The 25,542-nt window shown below is 42.4% G+C and overlaps 2 protein-coding genes across 6 annotated transcripts; one reads left to right on the plus strand and one right to left on the minus strand.

Moving 5' to 3' along the window:
* Positions 1-1,988: 1,988 nt before the first annotated feature.
* rfc2 (replication factor C (activator 1) 2) lies at positions 1,989-11,258 on the plus strand. Of its 2 annotated transcripts, none has more exons than XM_026368333.1 (6): positions 1,989-2,424; positions 7,212-7,317; positions 7,414-7,515; positions 7,815-8,073; positions 8,597-8,988; positions 9,328-9,688. In XM_026368333.1, exons 1-6 carry the CDS (start codon positions 2,196-2,198, stop codon positions 9,344-9,346), a joined length of 1,107 nt encoding a protein of 368 aa, XP_026224118.1. In that variant the 5' UTR covers positions 1,989-2,195; the 3' UTR covers positions 9,347-9,688. The 2 variants fall into 2 exon arrangements, with proteins under 2 accessions (XP_026224118.1, XP_026224119.1); XM_026368334.1 differs by lacking the exon at positions 9,328-9,688 and adding an exon at positions 9,728-11,258 and having other exon boundaries at positions 2,030-2,424; positions 8,597-8,857.
* LOC113167579 (protein NDRG3-like) lies at positions 8,413-24,876 on the minus strand. 4 transcript variants are annotated; one of them, XM_026368331.1, is made up of 18 exons: positions 24,628-24,876; positions 21,746-21,818; positions 20,803-20,878; positions 20,448-20,480; positions 17,236-17,341; positions 17,005-17,125; positions 16,416-16,478; positions 15,709-15,769; positions 15,462-15,548; positions 15,256-15,312; positions 15,055-15,158; positions 14,786-14,851; positions 14,659-14,710; positions 14,338-14,385; positions 14,018-14,053; positions 13,594-13,645; positions 9,696-11,887; positions 8,413-8,842 (listed from the first exon to the last, which is right to left on the minus strand). In XM_026368331.1, the coding sequence occupies exons 3-17, from the start codon at positions 20,860-20,862 to the stop codon at positions 11,718-11,720; spliced, it is 1,116 nt and encodes a 371-aa protein (XP_026224116.1). In that variant the 5' UTR covers positions 20,863-20,878; positions 21,746-21,818; positions 24,628-24,876; the 3' UTR covers positions 8,413-8,842; positions 9,696-11,717. The 4 variants fall into 4 exon arrangements, with proteins under 4 accessions (XP_026224116.1, XP_026224115.1, XP_026224113.1 ...); XM_026368330.1 differs by having other exon boundaries at positions 21,746-21,888; XM_026368328.1 differs by lacking the exon at positions 21,746-21,818.
* Positions 24,877-25,542: the final 666 nt, after the last annotated feature.

Consider the following 25,542-nt stretch of genomic DNA (forward strand, 5'->3'; position numbering starts at 1 on the left):
TTGCACAGAGATGGAACTGATCCCACTAGTCAATGTGTGGGATGCAGGAAACGAAATGGAAATACACAAACAAAGTGTGAGTAACTCAGAATCATAATTAAGTATAAATATATTTGGGGCTGCAGTATCTCCGTTGGTAGAGCAGTTGTCTACAAACCCCAGGGTTAGTGGTTTTGGTTCCTTCTGGCCACATTGAGACCACAACATTGCAGTAGCACAGACGTGTGTGTCGGGCAGCTGATCTCATGATAGATCGAACTAACCTGGACTAACCCTGACCCTGGTACTAACGAAAGACTTTGTTCTTCGGAACCTCAACACATACAGAGCTACCATTGGGATTTTTGCCTGCAGTATTTTGCTTGACAGGGACTTTGCTTGTACTTGTAAACCAGACCCAGGCTCTGCCTGTTATTTATACCTGGTTTTACCAGTTCTTCTTATCTCTAGATACACATGTTCTGGAGTGTGCAGGTTCACAGTCTCAAGGCACTGCTCACAGGTGGGTGGTGGGTTTCTTACTCGATGGAGACTGGTTTGTTTGCTGTTGGAGCAATAACACTGAGCCGCTGCATCAGTTAGCCTGTAAAGACACAAAGAACCTCACTTATGATGACAGAGTCAATATTGCTGGACTGAAAAATGAGTGTATTTTTGGTTGTCACAGTGTATTTTTGGTTGTCATTTTGTTTTTTGTTGTGGTGTACGTTTGATCCCCTCGTCTTGCTGGTTCCCTGTGTCCCCTGTTTTTTGGACTGGATTGATTATTTAATAAACCTTTTCGTATGTACTAGTTTGCCCTCGTTTGTTAGTTCCTTACAGTAACAGCTGATGTCATATTCCAACTGTACTGCTAAATATACTTGAGAAAGAGTGACTCTAAATATTAGTAACTGTCTCTGTTTTTAGTATATAATTGTATAAAACATTATATAGAAAACCCAACAATCCCATTAGAGCAAGATTTAGGAAACAGTGGAGAAGAAAAACACTTTCACTGTTATGCTGAATCTTAATCTTGAAAAGATTATAGAGGTTTTTGTTGTTGTTTTTGCTAAATCAGTCTCAGGCTTTTATTGTGAGAGAACTGCTTGGTGGACTTTCTCTTACTGTCGCACCGCCCAAACAAATACCATGAAAAAGAGGAAACCACAGAGACATAATAAAAAAACATGAAGAACACACACACAGTCTCAGAAAGTTGTTCCCACTTTTCCCACAAAACAGAAACAGGGTCTCAGTCGAGCACTTTCAGGTTCTTTGAAACATAGTTTAGTACTGTTCTTTGGTTGTGTAAAGCTGCTTTGTGACAATGTCAATTGTAAAAAGCGCTCTACAAATAAAATTGAATTGAATTGAAGTTTAGCACCATGAATCTCACAGCAACAATTTCTGTTTAAGTACACGGGGTTATTGGTATTTTAATAAATCATTTAATTGACCTTGGTGCTGTGAACTAAATGATGAATTGCTAAAGTTGAGAGATGATGTGTTAGACACTGATATTCTGTATGATAATGATCTGTGGGCTCATATATTCATATTGTACAAAATAATTCATCATTCAGTTGTTCTGCCTGGTTCGTGTTCTCCAAAAAACTCTTTTTATTTTTGACACAGCAGCTGTGTAGATTGAACTATATGGTGGAGAGGTTTTAACTTTAGGTTCACTCTGAAAGACAATTTGTGGATCGTATATATATATATATATATATATATATATATATATATATATATATATATATATATATATATATATATATAAAAACTGGCTCAAACACTTTATTCATATCTTCAGTATCAACACATTTGTAACTTAAATATAGCATTTGTGTTTGCGTGTTTGTGTTTTTGAGATGGTAACATGACCTAATGTTAACTTTGTCTCGCTGAAGCCTGCTGCAAAATGAAAATGAAAGTGCTGGCAAAAAGACTCCAGTGATCACAGACATGTGATTAAATATACTTTATAATGTGATGGTTTGTTTTTTAATGACATTAGTTTATTAGTTTATTACTTGTTGGTTTTGTTTATGTCCACGTTCCACGTTAATATCGCGAGGTTTTACGGGTTGTTCTCAGCCAATCAGCACCGTCCCCAGTTAACGCTCAGCCAATAAGGAGTCAGTTTACTGCGGCGTGGTGTTCAGGGAGGGAAACGTTGTGCTGCAGTTCGCGGGCTGACAACAGTCAACATGGACGTGGAGATGACGGATGATGAGCGAAAACCGGCAGAAAACACACCGAAGACGGACACAGAGGCCGGAGAAGCTTCGTCTAAAAGCTCCGGCAGCACCTACGAGCTGCCCTGGGTGGAGAAATACCGACCGCTCAAACTGAACGAGATCGTGGGCAACGAGGAGACGGTGAGCCGGTTGGAGGTGTTCGCCAGGGAGGGAAACGTCCCGAACATCATCATAGCAGGTGACGGAGGATTAAAAGAGTTTAATGTCTTTAAAATCAAACTCCAGACAACAAAAGACCTTTAAAATGCAGTCTGCAGAGTGGGGTTAAAGTTATTTAGTCAAGTCATAAACCCAGTGTTGAATATCTGATGTTATTCAGGCAGCGTTAGCTTAATTAGCTTAATTAGCTTAATTAGCTTGAACATTTCCAGTTTCCAGTGCTGCTAATTAAAAATGTTGATTTATGAGACACACGTGGAACAAATGGGAACTGTTATATATTAAATGATTATTTCATGCTTAACGGAAACCCAGTGTTTAACAAAAGAAACTGTACGAAGAGAAAACTTAGAGTTTGAGGTTAAAGTGTCCTGAGTTCTGAATCTTTGTTTGAATCAATATAAATTATATCAATCTAATAATAATCATCATCTTTATTTGTGCAGCACTTCTCTAAACTAAACTACAGATCAGTGTTTCACTCAGTAACTACAAACATGAAGTTACTGTTGATTTAAGAGAGAGAGAGATAGATAGATAGATAGATACTTTATTGATCCCCAAGGGGAAATTTTGGTTTTGCAGCAGCCATTACACACAAAAACATTTGAACATTGAGTAACATGATCTACACAACAATACATGAGACACAGTACAAGAATAACACACAGTATAGACAGTAATAACAACAAAACACACAGTAGAACTTGAATGTAAAGTGACTTAGTTACACATTGTTAAACCATCAGCGTGGACACTGACTCTCTGTCAGGGAGTCATTGTACAGGCTGATGGCTGTTGGCACAAATGACTTCCTGAACGTTTCCTTGTCACAGCGGAGCTGGAGAAGTCTCTGACTAAAACTGCTCCGCTGTTTGATAAGCAGGCTGTGGAGAGGATGTGAGCCGTTCTCCATGATGCTCAGCAGTTTGTGCAGCATCCTCCTCTCCACCACCTGCTCTAAAGGTTCCAGAGAAGCCCCCAGCACAGAGCCAGCTTTCCTGATCAGCTTATTCAGTTTCTTAGTGTCGCTGGCTCTGATGCTGCTGCCCCAGCAGACGACAGCATAGAATATCACACTGGCTACAACAGACTGGTAGAAGATCTGCAGCATCTTGTTGCACACATTAAAGGACCTGAGCTTCCTCAGGAAGTAGAGTCTACTCTGTCCCTTCCTGTATACAGCCTCTGTGTTGAACTTCCAGTCCAGTCTGTTGTCCAGGTGAACACCCAGGTATTTGTACCTCTCCACCACCTCCACCTTCTCACCCAGAATGGACACAGTGTCAAAGCCAGTTTTCTTCCTCCTGAAGTCCACAACCATCTCCTTGGTCTTGCTTACATTCAAGGTGAGATGGTTGTTCCCACACCACTTCACAAAGCTGTCCACCAGACCTCTGTACTCGGTCTCCTCCCCACCGCTGATACACCCAACCACTGCAGAGTCATCTGAGAACTTCTGCAGATGGCAGGACTCAGTGTTGTACTGAAAGTCTGAGGTGTACAGGGTGAAGAGGAACGATGAGAGGACAGTCCCCTGAGGTGCTACTGTGCTACTGACCACCCGCTCAGACTCACATCCCTCCAGTCGTACAAACTGTGGTCTGTCTGTCAGGTAGTCAGTGATCCAGGAGGCTGTGGAGGAGTCTACCTGCATCTTCAGGAGCTTCTCTCTCAGCAGGACAGGCTGTATGGTGTTAAAGGCACTGGAGAAATCAAAGAATGTGATCCTCACAGTGCTGTTAGCCTTGTCCAGGTGTGAGAGAGCTCGCTGAAGCAGGTAGACAATAGCATCATCTACTCCAACCCGGGGACGATAGGCGAACTGCAGTGGGTCTAGTGATGTCTCGACCTGAGGTCTCAAATGAGTTAGAACCAGTCTCTCCAGGACCTTCATGATGTGTGAGGTGAGGGCGACTGGTCTGTAATCATTTAGAGCAGAAGGAGATGAGGTTTTTGGAACTGGCATCAGACATGATGTCTTCCAGACCTTTGGCACCTGCTCCATTCTCAGGCTCAGGTTGAAGAGGTGCTGTAGAATCCCAGAGAGCTGCTCAGAACAGGACTTCAGGACTGGGGCTGACACCATCAGGTCCTGCTGCCTTATTCTGGTTCAGCTTCTCCAGCTGCCTTTTCACCTGGCTGCTGGTCACTGACAGATGGGTAGGGGAGGTGGGTATGGTAGAGGAAGAGGAGGGGGGTGACGGTGGGATAATATCGTCTGTAAGAGTTCCAGTGACGGGTGTGGTTTCATGACCGTCTCTGATGTTCCTTGTAGGATGGGTGTGGGGGGGCAGCAGTGGAGACACTGTTCTGTCTGTGAGTCTGGCAGAGGAGGGGGTGGAGGAGGAGGGTGCAGCAGAGTGTCTGGAGGTGGAGGAGGGGGAGAGGGAGGGTGGTAGTGCTGTAAACCTGTTGAAAAAATGGTTCAGCTCGTTGGCCTTGTCCAGGTTCCCTTCCACCTGGTTCCCCTTCTCCTTTGAAGCCAGTGATCTTCTTCATTCCAGACCACACATGCTTCATGTTGTTCTGCTGGAGTTGGTTCTCCAGCTTCCTTCTGTACGCGTCCTTACTCTGCCTTAGACTCACCCTCAGCTCTCTCTGCACAGACTTCACCTGGTCCTTGTCTCCCTGTTCTTCTTCCTGTTCAGCAGCTCCTTTAAGTTGCTGGTGATCCAGGGCTTGTTGTTAGAGAAGCACCTCACTGTCCTGGTTGGGATGATGTTCTCCACACACAAGTTAATGTACTCTGTGACGCTGTCTGTCATGGAATTGATGTCGTCTCCATGTTGGTCACAGAAAACATTCCAGTCTGTGGCTTCAAAGCACCCCTGCAGAGTCTCAATAGCTTCCTGAGACCACTTCCTTACAGTTCTCGTGGTCACTGTCTGCTTTTGAACAACAACAATTTTTGAACAACAACAATTTACAAATGATTTAAATTTTTTATAATACTAATATTCCTCCTACATGATTGTGTGGGGGTAGTTGTGTTTTTGATTGCTGCTGACAGCAGACTTTACTCTCCGATGACTTTTCTGAGAGTGAAACTCAAACACACATGAAGCAGAACAGAGCCTGATATGCCTTTTAGTGGAATTGGTTGTTTGTGAAAAAAAGCTAATTGGAGTCAGATTTTAGCAAAACATTTGGAGTGGCCAAGTCCGAGCCCAGACCTCAACCCAATAGAGATGCTGGAACGACTTGAAGAGAGACGTCCAAAGAATATGACTGAGCTAAAGAAGTTCTGCAGGAAGAATGGACAAAAATTCCTCCTGAACAAAGTGCAGGTCTGATCCACAGCTACAGGAAAAACCTGTAGCTGTGGACCTGTAGCTTATTGCTGCCAAGTGGGGTCAACCACATTGTACATTTACATTTACATTTAGTCATTTATCAGACGTTTTTATCCAAAGTGACTTACAAGAGAGGAACAAGGCAAAAAATCTAAGTCAAGGAGAAACAACATCAAGGCAAAATGCTGTTAAAGAAGTGTTTTGGTTTCAAGAGATGTGAGAACGAAAGAGCAGAAAAGTGTTTTGTTTTTTTTTTTAAGTGCAAAGGAAGATAATGAGGAGTTCTGTGTTCAGCTGTTCTTTAAATATTAAAGTGAGGTGGCTGAGCGTGCAGAGTTCTGCAGCTCATTCCACCATCGTGGGATCACTGAGCTGAACAGTTTTCTTTGGTGTCGACTGTGTGGTGCTGGTACCACCAGACGACGTTCCCTGGTTGAGCGCAGTGGACGGGAGGGGATGTAGACCTGAACGATTGAACTGAGATAAGATGGAGCTGTGGAGTTAACCACTCTGTAGGCAAGAGACAGAGCTTTGAACTTGATCCTCGCAGCCACAGGAAGCCAGTGCAAAGATCTGAAGAGCGGTGTGACATGAGACCTTTTTGGTTGATTAAAAATGAGGCATGCTGCTGGATTTTGGATCATCTGGAGGGGTTTGGTCGTGGATGCCGGTAAACCCATCAGTAGTGCATTGTAGTAGTCAAGATGAGATAAGATCAACGCCTGTACAATGAGTTGGGTCGTGTACTCCAGATATGAATTCCAAGGCTTCACATACATTTACAACTATCACTGAGGTTTTTATTGTTCAATAAGACATGAAAGATCAAATTTCTTTAGTGTTATTATTTTAGACACATTCTATTTGTTAATACTCTTGATCAGATCACATTTTATGAAAAATTAATGCAGAAAACCATGAAACTCCTGAGACAAGTGTTATCGAATTAGTTTGAGGACTAAAGGGACCTGGTCCAGCTGCCAGTTAACAAGTGTCGGCAGCTTTTTATCTGTGTTCTGCTGCTTTCACCTGCTCTCGTCCCGTCTGGTTTCCGGGAGGGGTGCAGTTTATTTCCTAATAATGGTTTCAAGAAAAAAAAAATAAACATGTTGTTTGGTACTAAATTAAAGAGAAATCCAAAGTTTTGAGGTTATTTTAATCAGTTTTATTGTTAAAAATGTATTTTTAACAATAAAATGGATTTTAATTTATTGTTAAAAATCCATGAATTAAATTTCTCCTTTTAACCCCAGTGCAGGTTTCTTTCTTCAGTCTTGAAACTTCATGTTGAATTATCTGTTTGGTGTAGACACATTTTCCATGTGCAGATCACCTGTTGTCCTTTTAAATGAAAGTTCCAGTTTGCTGGAGTTTCATTCATTCTCAGTTTCACCAGTATTTACTTAACACAGTACATTAAATTGTAACCGAAACCTTTACCAGCGTCATTTTACTGTTGCTGTCATTTTGCACGTAATATAAATAATCATGTGTGACTGTTGTGATCCAGGACCCCCGGGAACAGGAAAGACCACCAGCATCTTGTGTTTGGCCCGAGCTCTTCTGGGAGCTGCTATGAAAGATGCCGTGCTGGAGCTCAACGCTTCAAACGAGAGGTGAGGATCCAGCCGCAGGGAACACGGCTCCAAGATGGTGTTAAGATAACTTAAAAACAGGGGGAGCTGAGAGTAACGGAGACGTTTCATCTGCAGGGGAATCGATGTGGTGAGGAACAAGATCAAGATGTTCGCTCAGCAGAAAGTCACACTGCCCAAAGGACGACACAAGATCATCATCTTGGACGAAGCCGACAGGTGAGAGAGAAAGAAGGACAGTTTTCATTTGATCTTTTATTGGAACTCACTTCAGCTCAAGGTCAAACCATCGACGCAGGAATTTTATATTCACCTTAATCAACTTGGAGATTCGTAGAAGAGCAGCTAAACTACAAGCTGATGATCGATGTTTAGTTATTAAGATGTTTACAGGTGGTGCTATTTGTTTAATACACAATCTGAATCCTGTCAAATTAACGATGTAGTTTGTGTTGAATTAGTTTAATTACATCATCAGTCATGGAGTAATGTAAAGTTTTTATCATGTCTCTCTGCAGTATGACAGATGGAGCTCAGCAGGCTTTGAGGAGGATCATGGAGATTTACTCAAAGACGACGCGTTTCGCTCTCGCCTGTAACGCCTCCGATAAGATCATCGAGCCGATCCAGTCGCGCTGTGCGGTGCTGCGTTACTCCAAACTGACAGATGGACAGATCCTCACCCGGCTGCAGGAGGTGGTGGAGAAGGAGACTCTGTCCGTGTCTGACGACGGGCTGGAGGCCGTCATCTTCACAGCACAGGGAGACATGAGACAGGTGAGAGGGTTAATTTATTAATTAGATTTGTGATTTCAGGGAATGAATCCTGTTATTTAATCATGAGTTCAACACGAGTGGGATAGTTTCATAAAAGCTGTGTTAGTCCAAAATATTCATTTAATGTATTGTATAATAACATTTAGCAGGTGGATCATTTTAAATTGTTCAGAATCGGCCTGGGACTTTTCTTACACTGGCTAATTGATAAAAAGTGTCGTTAGCAGACACTGTTTTTAAAGTGTTGTTAAAAATATGGTTTAGTATGGGAAATGTGTTCTAATATTTTGTCAGTATGCAGAACGATGCAGAGACTAAATCATGAGACAGGACAGAATGTTGTTTTCCTGTATTCAGACTTTATTTATTAGGTGAAACTACAACAGAAAGTTGATATTATGATGTTGTTAAAATGTCACATTTTACCAGTGAAACCAGGAAACAGGAGCAGTGATTAATAAATTAAACAGTCCAGCGTTTCGCAGCAGGACTCCTCGTGCTGACTTCCTGTTGGTCTTTCCAGGCTTTGAACAACCTGCAGTCCACCCACTCCGGCTTCGGCTACATCAACAGTGAGAACGTCTTCAAAGTGTGTGACGAGCCCCATCCCCTGCTGGTGAAAAGCATGCTGGGACACTGCGTGGACGGGAACATCGACGAGGCCTACAAGGTGGTGGAGCAGCTGTGGGCGCTGGGCTACTCTCCTGAGGACATCATCGGGAACATCTTCAGGGTCTGCAAGACCTACCAGATGGCCGAGTACGTCAAACTGGAGTTCATCAAGGTGAGAAGAGACGAAAACACATTTCAAACCTTTACGTCCTTGAGAAAACAGAGAATTGAAGTTCTTTACAACATTCATGCACCTGGTGGTTTTACTGCTGTGGTGTCAGAACAGTGTCACAGTTCTGTCCACAACATTAAAACTACCAGCTGGATTCTAAGCAGTGGATTTCGTACATGACCATCGATGAACGAATTAACCGTTAAATTAAATTTCATCTTCAAAAACACTTTTTATTAGTTCACCAATAAAAAAAACTCTTTAAAATTTTAATAAAACTGAACATTTGTAGCTTTTTCTCTTTTAGAATAAAGAGTCTGAGATTTTGATGTGTTGGTGACTGTGAATTTAGTTTAGCTGGTAAATCTGTTGACGCTTCCTGGTTCAAAGTGACACTGAACCCCTTGTTAGGGGGCAGCATGTCCTCAGAGAAAGAATTTGATTAAAGTTGTTGTTATTATTATTATTATTATTATTATTATATGTTGAGCAGATGTTACAGCTACAGTTTGATTCCATAGAAAAAGAATTAGACCTTTCAGACAGTTCGTGTTTTCAAGGCCGTAAACTATTAGTCACAGAATGAAAACGATGTTAAACTTAGTTTATTTGGCAGATTTGTTTTTTCTTTTAAGTTTTATAAATTCAATGATTAGTTTAAAATACAAATTACTAATCAGTAAATAATTCATATTATCTGCTGCACTCGTCAGTGGATTACAAATACAGATCTGCAGTTTAATACAATTTACCAGTTAGAATTCTGAAGGTTCAGTAACTGTCTCTGGAAGCAGTTTTAATGAGTCAGTGTTTTAAGAACTCAAACTGAACTTCGTACCTGATTCGGTTGAACCCTCCGTCTCTCTCCAGGAGATCGGCTACACTCACATGCGGGTGGCTGAAGGCGTCAACTCTCTGCTGCAGATGGCCGGTCTGCTGGGTCGACTCTGCAGTAAGACGGCGCCCCCTGCTGCCAGCTGAGCACACTTACAGCTCCCCGGTGTTGGACTCTGTTCTGGATGTTCCTAAAGCTCGAGCATCATTTTATTGCTGCTGTACGTTAACAGCACCTCACACCAGACGAGGACACTGTGATAAAACCTGATCTCCAGAGTCTGAGTTTACCTGACTTCACGCTGTGTGGAAGCAAAAATTAACCATCATCTGTAATAAATCACATTTACATGCATTAGTTAAGACAGTGACGCTTTGCTTGAGTAGTTTTACACATTACTGCTACTTCACTAAACTACCTGAGCACTGATCCACTGCAGAACATTGTGACCAAGCATCTTTTTGGATAATGAACTTTATTTCATTACAAACCTTGTTTACATTAAAAGTCATGAACAACATCCAGTAAGTGCAAACTTCAGTGTAACATCAGCAACTAATGCTTCAGTACAAATCTCCAAAGTAGTTTTAATAAATATGAACAAGAAAAGAGAAATATCAGCTTCAGCTGTTTGACTTGTGTGAACAGAAATTACTGTTAGTCGTTTAACTACCGTTCAGCCGTCAGCTCCTCTGAACTGTGTGTTTCTGAACGTGTATTAAAAGGATCTGTGACCCCCTCTGGAAGCTGTTTGAGTCCCCAGCAGGGGGCAGCATCACACCGACCAACAGAGCAGAATGGTTCTCCTTCATTGTCACTGCCTGAAGTTACAGAAAACACGTCTACGTCAGCAGCAGGAGCAGCTGCTGCTACAACAACCAGAGCAGATCATCAGCAACTTTCAAGTGCAACTCGTCAAACCAGTAACTCAGCAGTCTTAATAATCCACATGCTGACGTTTTGGATCCTCAGACTAACTAATGGTTCAGATGTTTGTCCCAAAGTTCAGATTAACATTTAAAAACCAATCAGGCGCTTTTCTCACCTCATGCAAAGGTAACAGCAGGTTTAGTTTTCACCTCACAGCGACGTCAGACCAGGAAACAAACTCAGTACCGACCTGCTTCAGTCCAGAGAAACAGAAACTGAACAACAACATGGAAGAAATTCAACTTTGAACTTCTACAGTTTTTCTTTCTCTCTCAGAGTTGAGAGGTGAGTTTACAGCTGAACAACATCTGAGTTACTCACTAGACTGACACCACAGTTTTCATGCCAACACTCCACAAAGAGCATGCTGTCGATGAAAGGAGAGCGGGGGGGCTTCAGTAACAGCTCGACTGCAGGAAAGAAGACCGTGTTCAGTCATATGAACAGATGAGGTAAGAAGTCAGGGCTGATTTCAGCATCCACACCAGATCAGAGAATACAGAGATAATCCAGCTAAAAACGATTGGAACCAACGCGTCACCCGGCAGAGTCTGAAACACCGTCCACTTCTACAGAAACACACACTACTGTTGTTCTACTGCTGCCGTTTCTAACAACGACCTGGTTTAACCATAAGAAAGAAAGTCAGAGTAATGATTCACTTAATAATGTTCCCTTAAAGTTACTGGTAGGAAGAAAAAAAATCACCAACACTAACGAAGAAGAAGGAGGAGGATCAGGACCAAACTGAGAATCTGACCTGACTGTAGAAACACAACACAACTGTAAATAAATATCAACCAGCTGAACTCCACGTACATCTACAGCGTCACCGCGGCAACCGCATCGCTCCAGGGAGGAGGGAGTGAAGAACAAACCAACACCAGGGTCCAGAATAGCTCGGGATGACAGAGCCAACATGGCTGCTGCAGGCAAAGATCAACTCCCTGAAACGATCAATGATTTGTCACAACAGTCGTCTCTACTTTAAACGATGGTGAAAAAAGTTCACAACTAACTCAGCAGGACCGTCGGGTCTGAGGAGAAAAAGAGGAAGAACAATGGAGGAGTGAAGATCAAACAGCAGGACCAGACCTACGCAGTCATTTCGATGGTGTGTGCTGCTGTATGTTCGGGGCTGGTGCAGCCGGCGCCCTGCGGCAGCGCGTTGGTGGTACCGCGGCTCCGGACGCCGTCTGCGGAGCCAACACTAGAGGCCGAGTGGGTCCTGGAGCGAACCAGCCGGGTCATTCCAGCTGTGGGCACTGCGGGGGGGTCAAAGACATGAAGGGGGTGTTAGTGAGAGACGACCTCAGTGACCTGGTTCATGAGGTCGCTGTCCGACCAGCGTGTGCCGATTTGAATCGTCCACACTGTGACTTTGTCAGATTCAAATCTCATGACGGTGAGTCTGAGGCTCCGTTCACACTGAAGACCAAAAGATCAAAGGCTGGAAAAAATTCTAACTGAGGAATCAAATCTGAATGTTTGACTCATGTTCGAGCTCAAAAAACTCATCAGGAACCTAAAGCATCACGTCGCCCGGTTGTGTGAACGGTGACAAACTCTTTAACACACGACAGGTGAGAAGGTGACGAAACGTTTTTCACTACAGGAGCTGAAGCAGCTGTAATTTAACCTGTTGCAGCAGGTTCTACTTCAGTTTCCTCTGTGCTCCACATGTTCAGGAGACGAGTTCCTGGAACGATATTTCAACACTTCTCAGCCTTCCTGGTATCTCTACAGGGACGGAAACAACAGCTCAGCACTGATAGAATTCAGTTTCAAAGTGCAGATGATCTTAAGCACAGAGTTGGAACTACATCACCTCTTCCAGCAACGTTCAGGTAGATCAGGGATTTTCAGAATCCTAGATCATTTTTGATTATCTGTAATGTTTCAGTTTTTTTAATGTTCATACGGCGACAAAGTGAAGACGTTGTATAAAGTAAATTTAAAGTTAGTGTGTTGCTTCGTTCCTGCAGTGGGAGAGGCCCGTTTGACCGAAGAGAAACAGACGAATAATGTTTGTTTCTCTGCTCATCACCTTCTGTTCATGTTACTGTGTAAACAGCAGAAAGTCTGAGAATCAGTGTGAACTGAGCCGAAGTGTGTTGACATGCAGAACCTGCTCACTGCAGAGGAGAAAAGGATCAGTGTGATCAGCTGATCCACATCATGCAGACAGACAGAGAGAGACAGACAGAGGGGGAGAGACAGAGACAGAGAAGGAGAGACAGAAAGAGAGACAGAGAGAGGGGGAGAGACAGAGACAGAGAAGGAGAGACAGAAAGAGAGAGAGAGACAGGAGAGACAGAGATGAGGACAACAGAAGGACTAATGAGACAAATCAGAAAACAGACAGATGAAGAGATGAAGGTGGAGAATAAGGTTTAACACTCTGCTTGAAATCCTGATACCTGATTGGCTGAGGTGGTTTAATACATGAGGGACTGAAGGAGACAAAGACAGAGAGACAGACAAAAAGAAGCAGACAGGTTGAGAATTACGTGTCGACGTAGTAAGAAGCAGCCGGTACCACACACAGCGACTTCACCGCTGAACTTTCAACTCATACTCGTCTCTGTGACCTAACTCTGTTTGACCGTCTCCACCAACAGTTCCGGTGGTTCTGAAGTCACTGTGCTCCTGGAAACACTTCAGAATTGAATAAAGTGTGATGACGTGAAGCAACTGTGTGTGTGTGTGTGTGTGTGTGTGTGATGCTGCTACTTACAGCTAGAGACACACAAACACATATAAAACTACAAACAAACACGTTGAGTTTGTACAGTTCAACTAAACAGATAAACATCAACACTACCTGTCAGTGAAACACTGTTCTCAGCCACGTTTGGATTTTTTCTTGTTAATAAAAAGGATTTTTAAGACACTTTGAGTCACGATTGACATGTGAGGACAAGATTTTTATGTCTAGAAGCTACAGAAACGTGATCTAGAAGGTACTCACTGTAGCCCATCCCCTGGACAAAGTACTTGAAGGCTTCTGCTAGTTTTCCAGGCTGAGGATAGAAACACTTGAGTCAGACTGATGAAGTTAAAAACTGGTCACTGTTCAATTTCAAGAAGAAGAAAAGACGCTGCTGACAGATTAATCAACTTCTTACTTTACAGTGTCTGATTATCCAGAACAGGAACAGAAACATTTTCCTGATCTGTTACACTTCAGTGTACTGACAGAACCGTTACACACTGTGGATTCTATCAATCAAGTTAGAAATAAATGTGGACATGAGGAGCCTTTAGAGCAGGGGCCTGGTCCCCGAGGGCCACTGTCCTGCTGGTTTTCCAACCTTACCGGCACTTCCAGCTTCTGAACACACCTGAGTCGAGTCAACATTTCAATCCACATTTTGTAAAGGGAAGTGACTCACCTGCACCACCTGAGGAAGCCCTCCACAGTCTGCCATCTAGTGGAGAGTCACAGAAACGTTCCTGTTAATCACGTTACTAAGTGGATTTAAGTAGTATGTGTTACGAGTGCTCATTTCTGTCTTTTCTATCCCCTAAAGTCATTCTGTTTAAATATCCAGGTAGCTGATAACATGGTGCCACTGAGTCTGAATATAATACAACCATTTAATGCAGTAATTTGAATCCAGCATGAGTCAGGATGAGATGGGTAAGAAGAGGCAGACAGCTCTTTAGGTAAAGACACAGAGGAAGACCAGCAGGTACAGAAACAGACCGATACCTTCAGCAGGGTGGTCTTGGTGGGGTTCAGTCTGGAGTTACACTCCACCTACAGAGCAGAGCAGAAAACTCAGTTTCCGTCACTTCAGAGGACGTTTTACGGACGTACACCTATTTTCTGTGAACTTAACCAAACTTAAAATAAGATTCAACTCAAAGATTTAATGAAATACAGTAAATAGAAGGTGAGTAAACAATGGGAACACGATGTGAGTAATACAAGCCCGCCCACACACACTCACACACACACACACACACGATCATTTCCACCAATGCAATGTTGCATGCTGGCTGTTGTCATGGAAACACTGCAGACACTCACCACGGCATCAACAGCAGGTGATGTGTCTCCAACCACCAGCAGAGCAGGACACCTGGGAAACAGGCACGAGTGAGTAACAAGATGTATGAGTGTTAACGAGGGAAACACAACAGAGAACATCTGATACCTGAGAGTGACGACCGTGTTTTCATTCAGACCAGGGATCGGACGCTCCATCTGCAACTCAGTACGACTAACGTACACAAGTAGAAAAACACATTAAGGTTTCGCTGTGAGGTGAACTGCAACAAAATGTAAATGTAAATACAATAAAGTATCTTCACAGCTGGAGCAGCAGTAGTAAAGCTAATAACTGTTCATAAATACAAACGTGTTTTTGCAGTTTAACTAATAAGCTTCATTTGTCGTAGGAACATCCACAGTGAACTGTCCTACCTGTCGTAGCTGTTGTAGAACATGGCCAGGTTCTCCTGCGGTATATCCTGAGAGATGTGGAGTCTGTAGGTCTGGATGATCTCCTTATTCTCCGTTAACTCGTCCTGTAAACACAGTTGGAACAGTTCACAGTTCAGTGGAGGTTCATCAGCTGTCAGAGTTGATCCTTGTAAACACTGCAGTGTCTCTGTTTGCTGTCACCGTGCTGAAGTGGTGTCCCATGAGGATGTCCACCAGGTTGCTTGTCCAGCCGCTCAGCTGTAGGAAACAAAAGCCATCAATTTTAATCATCTATATTTAATTTACTTTTATTAGCAACATAACTGGAACTCACTTCAAAATACATCTGCTTCAACACGTTCATATGTAGAGCTGCATGGAAGGGGTTAGTGTGTGGTGTGAGATACCTTAGAGGCAGCCCAGTCCATCCAGCCCTTAGCACAGGGGTCAACGTTGATCAGAACTAAGCCCTCCACCAAACTGGGCTCATTCAGCTGAAACACAACAGACACAAACATCATCATCATGGAACTTATTTAGTATTTAGTTCTTTTTCTTAAGTGAAATTTACAGACAATTGTAGAATTATGTCGTTGACTGAACACACTAAGTTTCTCTACAGTTTAACTGAACACGATCAGCTTATGTACTCACAGCCAGTTTAGTGAGGATACAGGCTCCAGCTCCAACACCGATACCGATCACACTCTTCACCCTGATGACAACAAAGCGCCTTTAATTATTATAAAATACCATTAAATTTACAGTTGTGTACTAATTCATACACACACCCCAATAAAAGACATTTTATAGGCCCATACTCCATGGTATGTCCATTGTCAATAAGTAGAGACGCTCAAACACTGTTAGGTTCAAGCTGGGTTAGGCTCTTACTCTATCTCTCTTCCCTTTTAGTAACTTCATATGATGCACACTTCTCTGAATCGTCATCATCATGGATCATATTAAATTCTTACATGTGATGAATCCTGTTAGTGTTTAAATTATGTACGATGGTGATTCATCATTAAATCATTTGATTTAAAGACCCCGGTATGTATGAACCACTCAGTAATGTTAAGATGTTCTAGTTTCATACAAGAGGAGCAATTACTGTCATCATCCAGCAGCTGCCTTTAGGGGATCTGAGGATCCTTAAAGTGACTGATGGAGGTTTAGAGGACCAGAGTGATGTAAACGTATATGTTGGATCTGTAACTGTTTTAGTTCAGAGACCCATCAACAGACAATTGGAATTGCTTCTAACTACTTATAACAAATACAGGTTTTCAGATTCAAACTGGGAAAGAAAGCCCAGTTGGTTTTATAATTGGATAAAATTTAGAAACCAGTGGACTCACTGAAGCTGTGTGAGGACAGACGGCAGCATCTCAGCCAGTTCATCCATGGTGGGGTACTGATACCTGCCCACACAAACAAACCGCCACATCACTGAAAGTGAAAAAACAACAGCACCACCAGATGTGCACCTTAGTGTCGAGTGAAGTTCTGTTTTATACTGCAGCAGTATCTATAATAAGGCTTTGACTTTAACATGTAAAACATGACTGAAAAGTTTACTCCTGTTCCTAACAGATATTCTGAGAGCAGACGTGGGAAATGTTTGCACTGCATATATGTATTCAGATCTACCAGAAATCCAACTGATCAGCAGGGAGCAGGATCTTAAATCAGGTGAGTCCTGCTCACGATGCACGTAAAGAAAAAACAATCCTATGGGCTGAAATTCACCTGATTCTAAAATCTGTCAGGAGCAAAACGATCAAGTGTCTGTGTGGCATCTTCTGATCAGATCAACGTGCACAGTGTTGGTTTAATGTGAGCTGAACAAACATTTACTTTCAAATGTGAACTGTTGGGTTTGTGACTTTATGGTGACAATAAATCACATCAGCCCCTGAGGTGTGTGTGTGTGTGTGTGTGTGTTACCCTGTTGGGAATACAGGAGCGTTCTCCTGTTGTCCTGGAGCATCAACATGCAGAACTGAGAAATGCTGTGTCACTTCCTGCATGTCCTCGTAGTTGAACAGACTGTTAAAACAAGACTTGTCTACACACACACACACACACACACACACACACACACACACACACACAGAGTTACTTAGTGGCAGATGTACTGTACGATGACTGTAAAGATGTGAGCGCATGTTAACTCACGGTTCAGTCCAATATCATGGTAGGTGAGGATTGTGGGTCGGTTGCCCTTGGCAACCCCCCTCATGGTAACGTGCAGCACACCGTGGGTCGTCTCCACATCATGCTCCTGAAGAACACAGCAAACATCAGATAAACATCTGTCAAGACTAATCAGACGAGTCTGAACTTAGCACATGTTGTAAAGTTAGCAGCACTTAGCCAGGTGAAAGTAAACGGGTTGATGTACAAACTGTCCCAACTTCTATGTTAACAGTACAACATCCTCCTGATATAATTCTGTTCCTCTCTGAAACCTGAAAAAACAACAAAACACCTGCAGCTGCTCAATGATAAACTGACATATTCATGAAGCAGGCGCTTCATCTTCATGCATGTTTGTATTCCAACTAACAAGAAGCTGAATGTAAACAAACAGAGCACATGAATGCACCACATCATAATTCTGGGACGAAGCTCAGCTGGATCTTTTGGTTAGAAATCAAAACGTGAATGTTTCTGTTCAACTTGTTAACATCAGGAAGGTTCAACGATCAACACAAATCTCATTTTTTATATACTGCAACCTTTGGAGGAAGCTACAGTGGTCTTCCCAACCGGTTGAGGAAGTTGGCCGCCTACCCTGAGCCTGATATTGCTTGAGGATTCTTCCAATAAAGATGCAAAAGCATAAACCTTTGACAACCTGTGATTTATTTGCTTCACTATACACTGAACACTGCTATGTCGACCATAGAGCAGTAGCTCAGATGGTAGAGCAGTAGTCTGCGAACCCCAGGGTGAGTGGTTCGATTCCCAGTTCCTCTTGGCTACTTGCTGAGGTGTCCTTGGACAAGACACCGAAACCCAGTAATAGCGCCGACACAGTCTGGCAGCTGTCCAACTGAATTTCCCCAAGGGGATCAATAAAGTATTCATTATTATTATCTGCCATTGTAACAGCAACTCATTTCCTTCAGCAAGTTTCCTTTTTTCATTTAGGCACAGAGCTGCAGTACATATTGTTAAAACACACTGTTGTGTGGTGTGTTTTATTTTATATTTTCTGTACTGTATAAAAAGTTGCTGTTGCTCAAGAGATACCAACAGGCAGCGAGACTTGGGTGATGAAACTGAACTACTACTGAAGTAAGTACAATCAGCCATAGGGCTGTAGGGGATACACACTGTCCCTGTGAAAAGATGTACATGACATTATACTCCTACACATGCCATGCTGCGGCACATGCTGCTGTAACTGTAGTGAACAAACCCTTTGAACGGACACTTTAAAGGACCACCGTACAGAAACAATCTGCATAATAATCTCATTAATGGCCTGACCATGGAAACACTTGACAGATCCTATTATTGGATCTTAAGCTGCATCACCCTCTTGCTTCCTAACACACACAGACCTGGTGACTTAACTGCATGTAGGTGTTTTTAAACTGCAAAGACTTCACAACGTTTTGTTTTTGCTCCAAAATGAGTCTCAAAATCCCTTAATCTCTGCAAATTTTACAAAAATTCTGTAGATATTAGTGAAAGCTAAAAACTGGAAGAAGGACAACAGGGACGTTAGACGGAGAAAAAGTAGATCCCACTTTGGTCCGTTGGTCAGGTCCAAAACAGATTTACTGTGGTTCCACTAAAAAGTGACAAAACACATTTGATCTGTCTTGTAACCAAATGTCGTTCATCTTTTGGAAGCTATACTTTAGTTTTTATCCTGTTCTATTGTGATACTTATTTTCTCATTCTACCTTTTATCTCAGAAAATTAAATACATGCACTATAATAAGATTTGAATACTGTCACTCTGTCAAAAACCTAAAACAGACTACACACTGGACAGCAGGTTAAAGAGTCAACATCCTGCCACAGGTAATCAAGGTGAGCAGGCTATATAGCTAAAGAACTACAAAGCTGACTCATGTAAGCTAGCAGCTGGCAAAGCATGACTCAGGACAGCAGGATGTTAAACGGCTAAGTGGCTAACTCACCACCCCAACTCCTAGAGAACAGGAGATCTGACGCAAATCCAGAGAGTCAGACATTCTGACACAGAGGAGAAGGATGACAGAGGAAAGATAAAATATTAAACAGAAGAAATAGAGGTCAGTAAGTAAACAGAGTGAGGAGGCAGAGGTCAGCCTGTTGTTGTCCTGCCAGATAAAGGAAGAAACAGAAAGTGGGGGCAGTGTGGTTGGATCAGGAGGAATAATCTCTGTAGTCATTGGCTGAGAGCCGGCCATTCGTTGTTCTTCTTCCAACCTTCACTGGTTTTATCATGAGTTAGGCCTCCACTCCTCCTCTGCTCTCATCCTAGCCTTTCATATTTCCCCCTCTTCCACCTGTTCTATCCACTGAGGGACGTCAAAAGAAATAATAAAAAATAAATAATACAATAAAGAATTACCTGAGACATGCTCCAGTTTTTCTACTTCACATTTCAGACTCCTCCAGTTAGAAAAAAAATTCTTGTGTCATGAATGTAATGTGTTCCTGTAGCTGAAATGCAGACCTGGTCTGACTCCGTGTTGTTGGTTGTCAGATCATTATGGAAGATACCGAGTTAAAATAATGATTCACATGATGTTTTGGGGGTGCAGACAGAGAGAGGCAGAGCTGTGACTCTGTGCTCTAATTTAAAACAACTCATTGATGGGACCTCCTGCTGTGACGTTAATCAGCTCAACTGATCGATATCCGTGTATGTTGTGCTGCTCTGCTCTTCACAATCTTTCACTGAATTGTTTTTTCTAACTTCTTTCTGATTAATTACTACAAAGTGACACACTACATCTTAACATCTGATGGTAGAAAGCCTCAACTGTTAAATATTGTAAAACTACTATTACTACTTACACTCAGCAGCAAATTTCCTTTTACTCTGAGCCTTGTCCACCACGGTTCCAGTCCTAACGTACATAGATCAACAGACTCCTTATAGAGATTTAAACTGGTATAATCACACATTAAAGAAAACACGTCTACACTTTGAGCTTCCAGACATAAATAAAACCCCATGAACACAATCATTTCGCTTATTTTGGTTAGCACTGACTTTCTTAAATTATTTGTATAAAAGGATTCAATATTCCAATTTTAAAATCATTGATTTAAAGTATTAAATAATCTTTAAGCTTAGTCTAATGTAAATTTTAATGGACGCTTATCACACCATGAAATGTCAAAGGTAAAGTGTCATCGTATGTTGTTGCTGAACGTACCTGACAGTCAAAGTCCTGAAGATTCCTCCCATTCTGGAGAGATGAAGAGAAACCTTGTTGTTTCAATCATAACATTAGACGCATGAGTTTCTCCCACAATAAAGGTACATATCGAGCTTTAAAACCACAAGAAATTAGTTTAGACTATTTCTGTACTTAATATAAATATAAATAAACTAATGTAGTTGTAAATGGAGCACTGGTCTAACTCACAGTGGGCTGTGTGCATCAGAAAGATGTAGAAAAATATCCAGTTATAAACCAATGACCTTTAAAATGTCAGCACAGAAGAAAAACAACATTTTATCCTAATTTACCTGATCTACTGAGATAAATAGAAGCTCCGCTCTCTCACCTGTCCTGTCAGGAGTGGTTTGATCTCAGTCAGCTGGACGTCATGAAGCTCCTCCATCATCAACTGAATCAGATGCCTTTCACACAGACAGATAAAAAATGACACACAAACCAGTGTTAGACATTGGCAGTCATTTAATTAACCGATATTAAAATCTCCTGAGTTACCTACTAAGATTAAAGCAACAGGTAAAAACAGTTTGGAGGTAACAGTGTCTTTACAGCAACCGGACTGAAGGAAATACAGCACAGCAACAACAGATTCAGTCAGCAATCAGTGTCATGATGATTTCCAAAACTGCAGTTTGGTAGCAGCAGGAGCAGCTGAGGTTCTGGAAGCTGTTCCCTGTGAGTTGTAAGGACTGCCCTGGAAGTGTCTAATAAGTGGCGTAGTAAACCACCTCATCTCTTTTCCGTTTGACAGATGGGATTCCTTCACTTCTCTTTCAAACCATCTGTCGTTTCTGGGCCAAACATCAACTTTACTGTCCTCAGTGGAAGAAGAGCATCGACTGAGTCCAGTTGCTATTAAACAGCACAAAACAAACAAAAAAAGACAATTGGAGCGGAAAATAGAAGCTGTTACACAGCCTCTGTAGAACAGCTGTAACGCCTAAAACAAAGGTGTATTAAACTTGTTTTATCAGATATGTGAGAATGATGTGTGACAGCATAATTTAAATGTCTCTGTTGCAGATGGACTAACATATTATTCACCACATGGAACCAGCCTGGCTCAACTCGACTCTAATGTACTCGGTTCTGGTGGCAGGTCCATCGTTTTCCATTGCAGACAGTACTCAGTATTCTGTGTATTGCAGAATAGGTAAGGTAAACCATTCTTCATGTTTGGTGTGTTGCCGTGTGTTATCGCAAGGAGACAGATTTTATTTTAGAAGAGACTGAAGGCAGCAAGAAAGAAATCAGGAGAGTTTGAGAAATACCTCAGAGTTCAGATGACAGCAACAGCAAAGCTTCTCTCATCACCTTTTGGTATCACCTGAGCTCACTTGGAACCTCGATAGGGGTGATATCAAAGTAAATATGTGGTGTTAGGTGTTATCTGCTATTTCTGCCCAATGGAAAACTGAAACAGAGTGGAGTCATGCTGAGCTGATACCATGCAGTAGAAAAATGCTGTTGAGACACATTATTTGTGGTGTATTTGTGATCTCTCACTGGCACTAGGCCACAAAGTTCTGTGTGTGTGTGTGTGTGTGTGTGTGTGTGTGTGGGTGGACAGGTTGGATAACAGTGTTTCAGCCGAGCGCTTTGGATGGATGCTGAGCTTCCTGCGGGCTATCTGGCTGTGACCCAAACAGATAACTAACCGATGGACGGTGAAGCTACAGCAAGTAGTAAGCACCAGAGCACAGGCCATGAAATAAACTGTATACATCTCACAAAATATTTTTTTCTGCTGCTGTAGATGCTGAAGAAGCTAAATGGAGCAAAATGTTAAATGCAAGAAAGCTGCATTCTGTTTAAGCTGTAAATTAAAGGAGCAGAATAACCTGATTCATATCTGGAACTAATAATAAAAAGCAGAATAAAGCCTCGTTCAGACAAAACCAACACAGGGATGTGGGGAATATAGTTCCTGTTAAAATCTTTATTTTCTCCCGTCTCCTGCAGCAGTTCTAGTGTTTGCAGCTCTGAACATCCTCCTACAGCACAATCCACTGTCACAACAGTCTCACTTTTAGTTCAGAGGTTTGTAATGTCTGCTGACAGCCACAATCACACACACAAGCATTTTATAATGTCACCATCTACAGCAGCCAAAACATAATATTGAAGACTGAAGTGAATTTAAGATATTTTACCTTTTGAGGCCTGTTTACTCATCAAGAACTGCAGGTAGATGACAACCCCATAGTGATGTGAGTGTGCATGTAAATACACCTGAATATAAATCTACATAAAGTTGTGATGTACACAGGGAGTTTTATCATCCAGGTTTCTCTATATTCAATGTCCTTATGTGAAGTATATTTTGTTATGTAAAGACCACTGGACCTTTCTACTACTTAAGACTTTGATCATCAACTTTTTCTTTAAGTTATTGGTACACTAACGTATGGACCTCACTCTCACTGATGCTGCAGGTGGAAAAATATTGGACCTTCACTCCACTATATTTGTTTGTTAACGTTAAGGCTAGTTTGCAGGTGCAGGTTTTACAGAATATAACTAATAATTTCCCTGATGTATAACTATTAGTCCCTCCTCTGAACATGTCCGAACCATCTCAGTCTGGCCTCTCTGACTTTGTCGCTAACTCAGACAACGTGAGCCGTCCCTCTGATGTACTCGTTCCTTATTCTGTCTAACCTGGTCACTCCTAAGGAGAACCTCAACATCTTCATCTCTGCTACCTCCATCTCAGCCTCTTGTCTCTGTCTCACTGCTACCGTCTCTAACCCATAGAGCAGAGCTGGTCTCACCACTGTCTTGTACACCTTTCCTTTGAGTCTTGCTGACACTCTTCTGTCACACAACACTCCTGACACTTTTCTCCACCCGCTCCAACCTGCCTGCACTCGCCTCTTCACCTCTTTTCCACACTCTCCATCACACTGAACTGTTGACCCCAAGTACTTAAACTCCTGCACCTTCTTCACCTCAGCCCCCTGTAACCTAACGCTTCTACCTTGATCCCTCTCGTTCAGACACATGTATTCTGTCTTACTACGACTGACCTTCATGTCTCTTCTTTCCAGAGCAAACCTCCACCTCTCCAGCTGTTCCACCACCTGCTCTCTACTCTCACTGCAAATCACAATGTCATCCGCAAACATCATTGTCCAGGGAGATTCCTGTCTGACCTCATCTGTCAGCCTGTCCATCAACATAGCAAACAAGAAGGGACTCAAAGCTGATCCTTGGTCTAGTCCCACCTCCACCTTGAACTCCTCTGTCTGACCTACAGCACATCTCACCACCGTCATACTTCTCTCATACATGTCCTGAACTACTCTGACGTACTTCTCTGCCACTCCCGACGACCTCATACAGTACCACAGCTCCTCCCTCGGCACCCTGTCATACGCCTTCTCTAAATCTACAAAGACACAATGCAGCTCCTTCTGACCATCTCTGTACTTTTCCATCAACATTCTCAAAGCAAAAATCAGTGGTGCTCTTACGGGGCATGAAACCATACTGCTGCTCACAAATCTCTTTTCTGCACACTCTCCTGGGTTGTTAGCACCTTTCCATCTCTGTCCTTAATCACCCTTACCTGTTGCACATCCTTCCCATCTCTATCTCTCTGTCTGGCTAGCCTGTACAAGTCCTTCTCTCCTTCCTTCGTGTCTAGATATATATATATAAGATAAGATAAGATATATATATATATATATATATATATATATATATATATATATATATATATATATATATATATATATATATATATATATATATATATATATATATAACCTCGTCAGTCAGTGACACAGCCGTTTGAACTTCTATCTTCGTGGGGACATTTTTAGGCTAACATCAAAGCCTCCTGTTACCCGAACCCGAACCCGAACCTCGGCTAACCCGGGTTCTTAACCATTAAACAGTCCAACACGTCCTCACAAAGATGGTCACACAAGTGAAACACACACCTGTAACCAAATCCACCGTCGCCATAAGACACGACGTTCGTTAGTTAGTTAGTTAACTAACTAACTAACGCTAACTAACTAACGTCCTTAACCTAACTAACAGCCCTCTCTACTGGTAGCGGGCTGGTTAGCTGGCTAACTAGCTGTTACTAGGTTAAGTTAATACCCATCACAGCAGCTAACGGACTGAAACAAACGAGACTCACCGTTAGCTGTTAGCCGTTAGCTCCCGGGGCTACGTCAAATATCCGTTTAATAAGACTGGTTAGCTGGTAGGTTAGCTGGTTAGTTAGCTGGTTAGTTAGCTGGTTAGTTAGCTGGTTAGTTAGCTGGTTAGTTAGCTGGTTAGTTAGCTGGTTAGTTAGCTGGTTAGTTAGCGTTAACCGTGGGAGCCGCGAGCCTCCTCTCTGTGAACTGTGCAGCACGCGGACGGGGAGGGGCGGGGCTACGTCAGCGTAAACACAGGTCGTTCATTCAGCGGTCACGTGGTCAGACCGTGACGTCACAGCCAGGTGTCAGAGGTCACCTGTACTCGGTAAGACTGTGGGAGAAATACTACATTAAGTCATTAAGTAAAAACTACCACTGTGTACAAGTACTGAGAGCAGAGCAGAAGGCTCAGTTTACTGAAGTGAATAAGATATTATTGGATTTTAACTAGTGATGTGTAAAAATGACTCATGCATCAGTTTTAACCAGTATGTGGTTAATACTTAGTACTTAGTACTTAGTACTACTCTGCAGAATACTCCAACTACACAGTACAGTACTGTATCACTCGCTCTGCCTCCTTGTTTCCAGATCGATGTGGGAGTGATGCAAACTTCACTAACGACGCAGCAAGATGAGAAAACAAAGAGTCGACGACTGAGGCAGCGAATCAGATAAAAGAATCTGTGGGTTCTCGAGTGGCCGTGTGAACTGAATAAAGTGTGATGTGTTCCACGCTTCTGGAGGTAAAGAAGGCAGCACGCGGTACTGTGTCTCCTGGGTGATTTATGCACATGCATGGTGTCCAGAGGATGAATCCTACTGAGTCAGCCTCAGCTCACTTATTTATTGACACTGATTAAAACAGTTTCTAACAACATTTCATGTATAAATAATAAGAACTCAGAACA

The sequence above is a fragment of the Anabas testudineus genome, chromosome 7 (genome assembly GCF_900324465.2).
Source record: "Anabas testudineus chromosome 7, fAnaTes1.2, whole genome shotgun sequence".
NCBI classification, from domain to species: Eukaryota; Metazoa; Chordata; class Actinopteri; order Anabantiformes; family Anabantidae; genus Anabas; species Anabas testudineus.

What these genes read in the sequence shown, in the direction of transcription:
- rfc2 (XM_026368333.1), top strand. Translation starts at nt 2,196, where the DNA reads ATGGACGTGGAGATGACGGATGATGAGCGAAAACCGGCAGAAAACACA. An exon ending in CCCGAACATCATCATAGCAG is followed by an intron (nt 2,425 to 7,211) that starts GTGACGGAGGAT and finishes GTTGTGATCCAG; the next exon opens with GACCCCCGGGAACAGGAAAG. An exon ending in CACAGGGAGACATGAGACAG is followed by an intron (nt 8,074 to 8,596) that starts GTGAGAGGGTTA and finishes TGGTCTTTCCAG; the next exon opens with GCTTTGAACAACCTGCAGTC.
- LOC113167579 (XM_026368328.1), bottom strand. Translation starts at nt 20,862, where the DNA reads ATGATGGAGGAGCTTCATGACGTCCAGCTGACTGAGATCAAACCACTC. An exon ending in CCAAGACCACCCTGCTGAAG is followed by an intron (nt 14,054 to 14,337) that starts GTATCGGTCTGT and finishes ACTCTCCACTAG; the next exon opens with ATGGCAGACTGTGGAGGGCT. An exon ending in TGTCCAGGGGATGGGCTACA is followed by an intron (nt 11,888 to 13,593) that starts GTGAGTACCTTC and finishes ACCCCCCCGCAG; the next exon opens with TGCCCACAGCTGGAATGACC.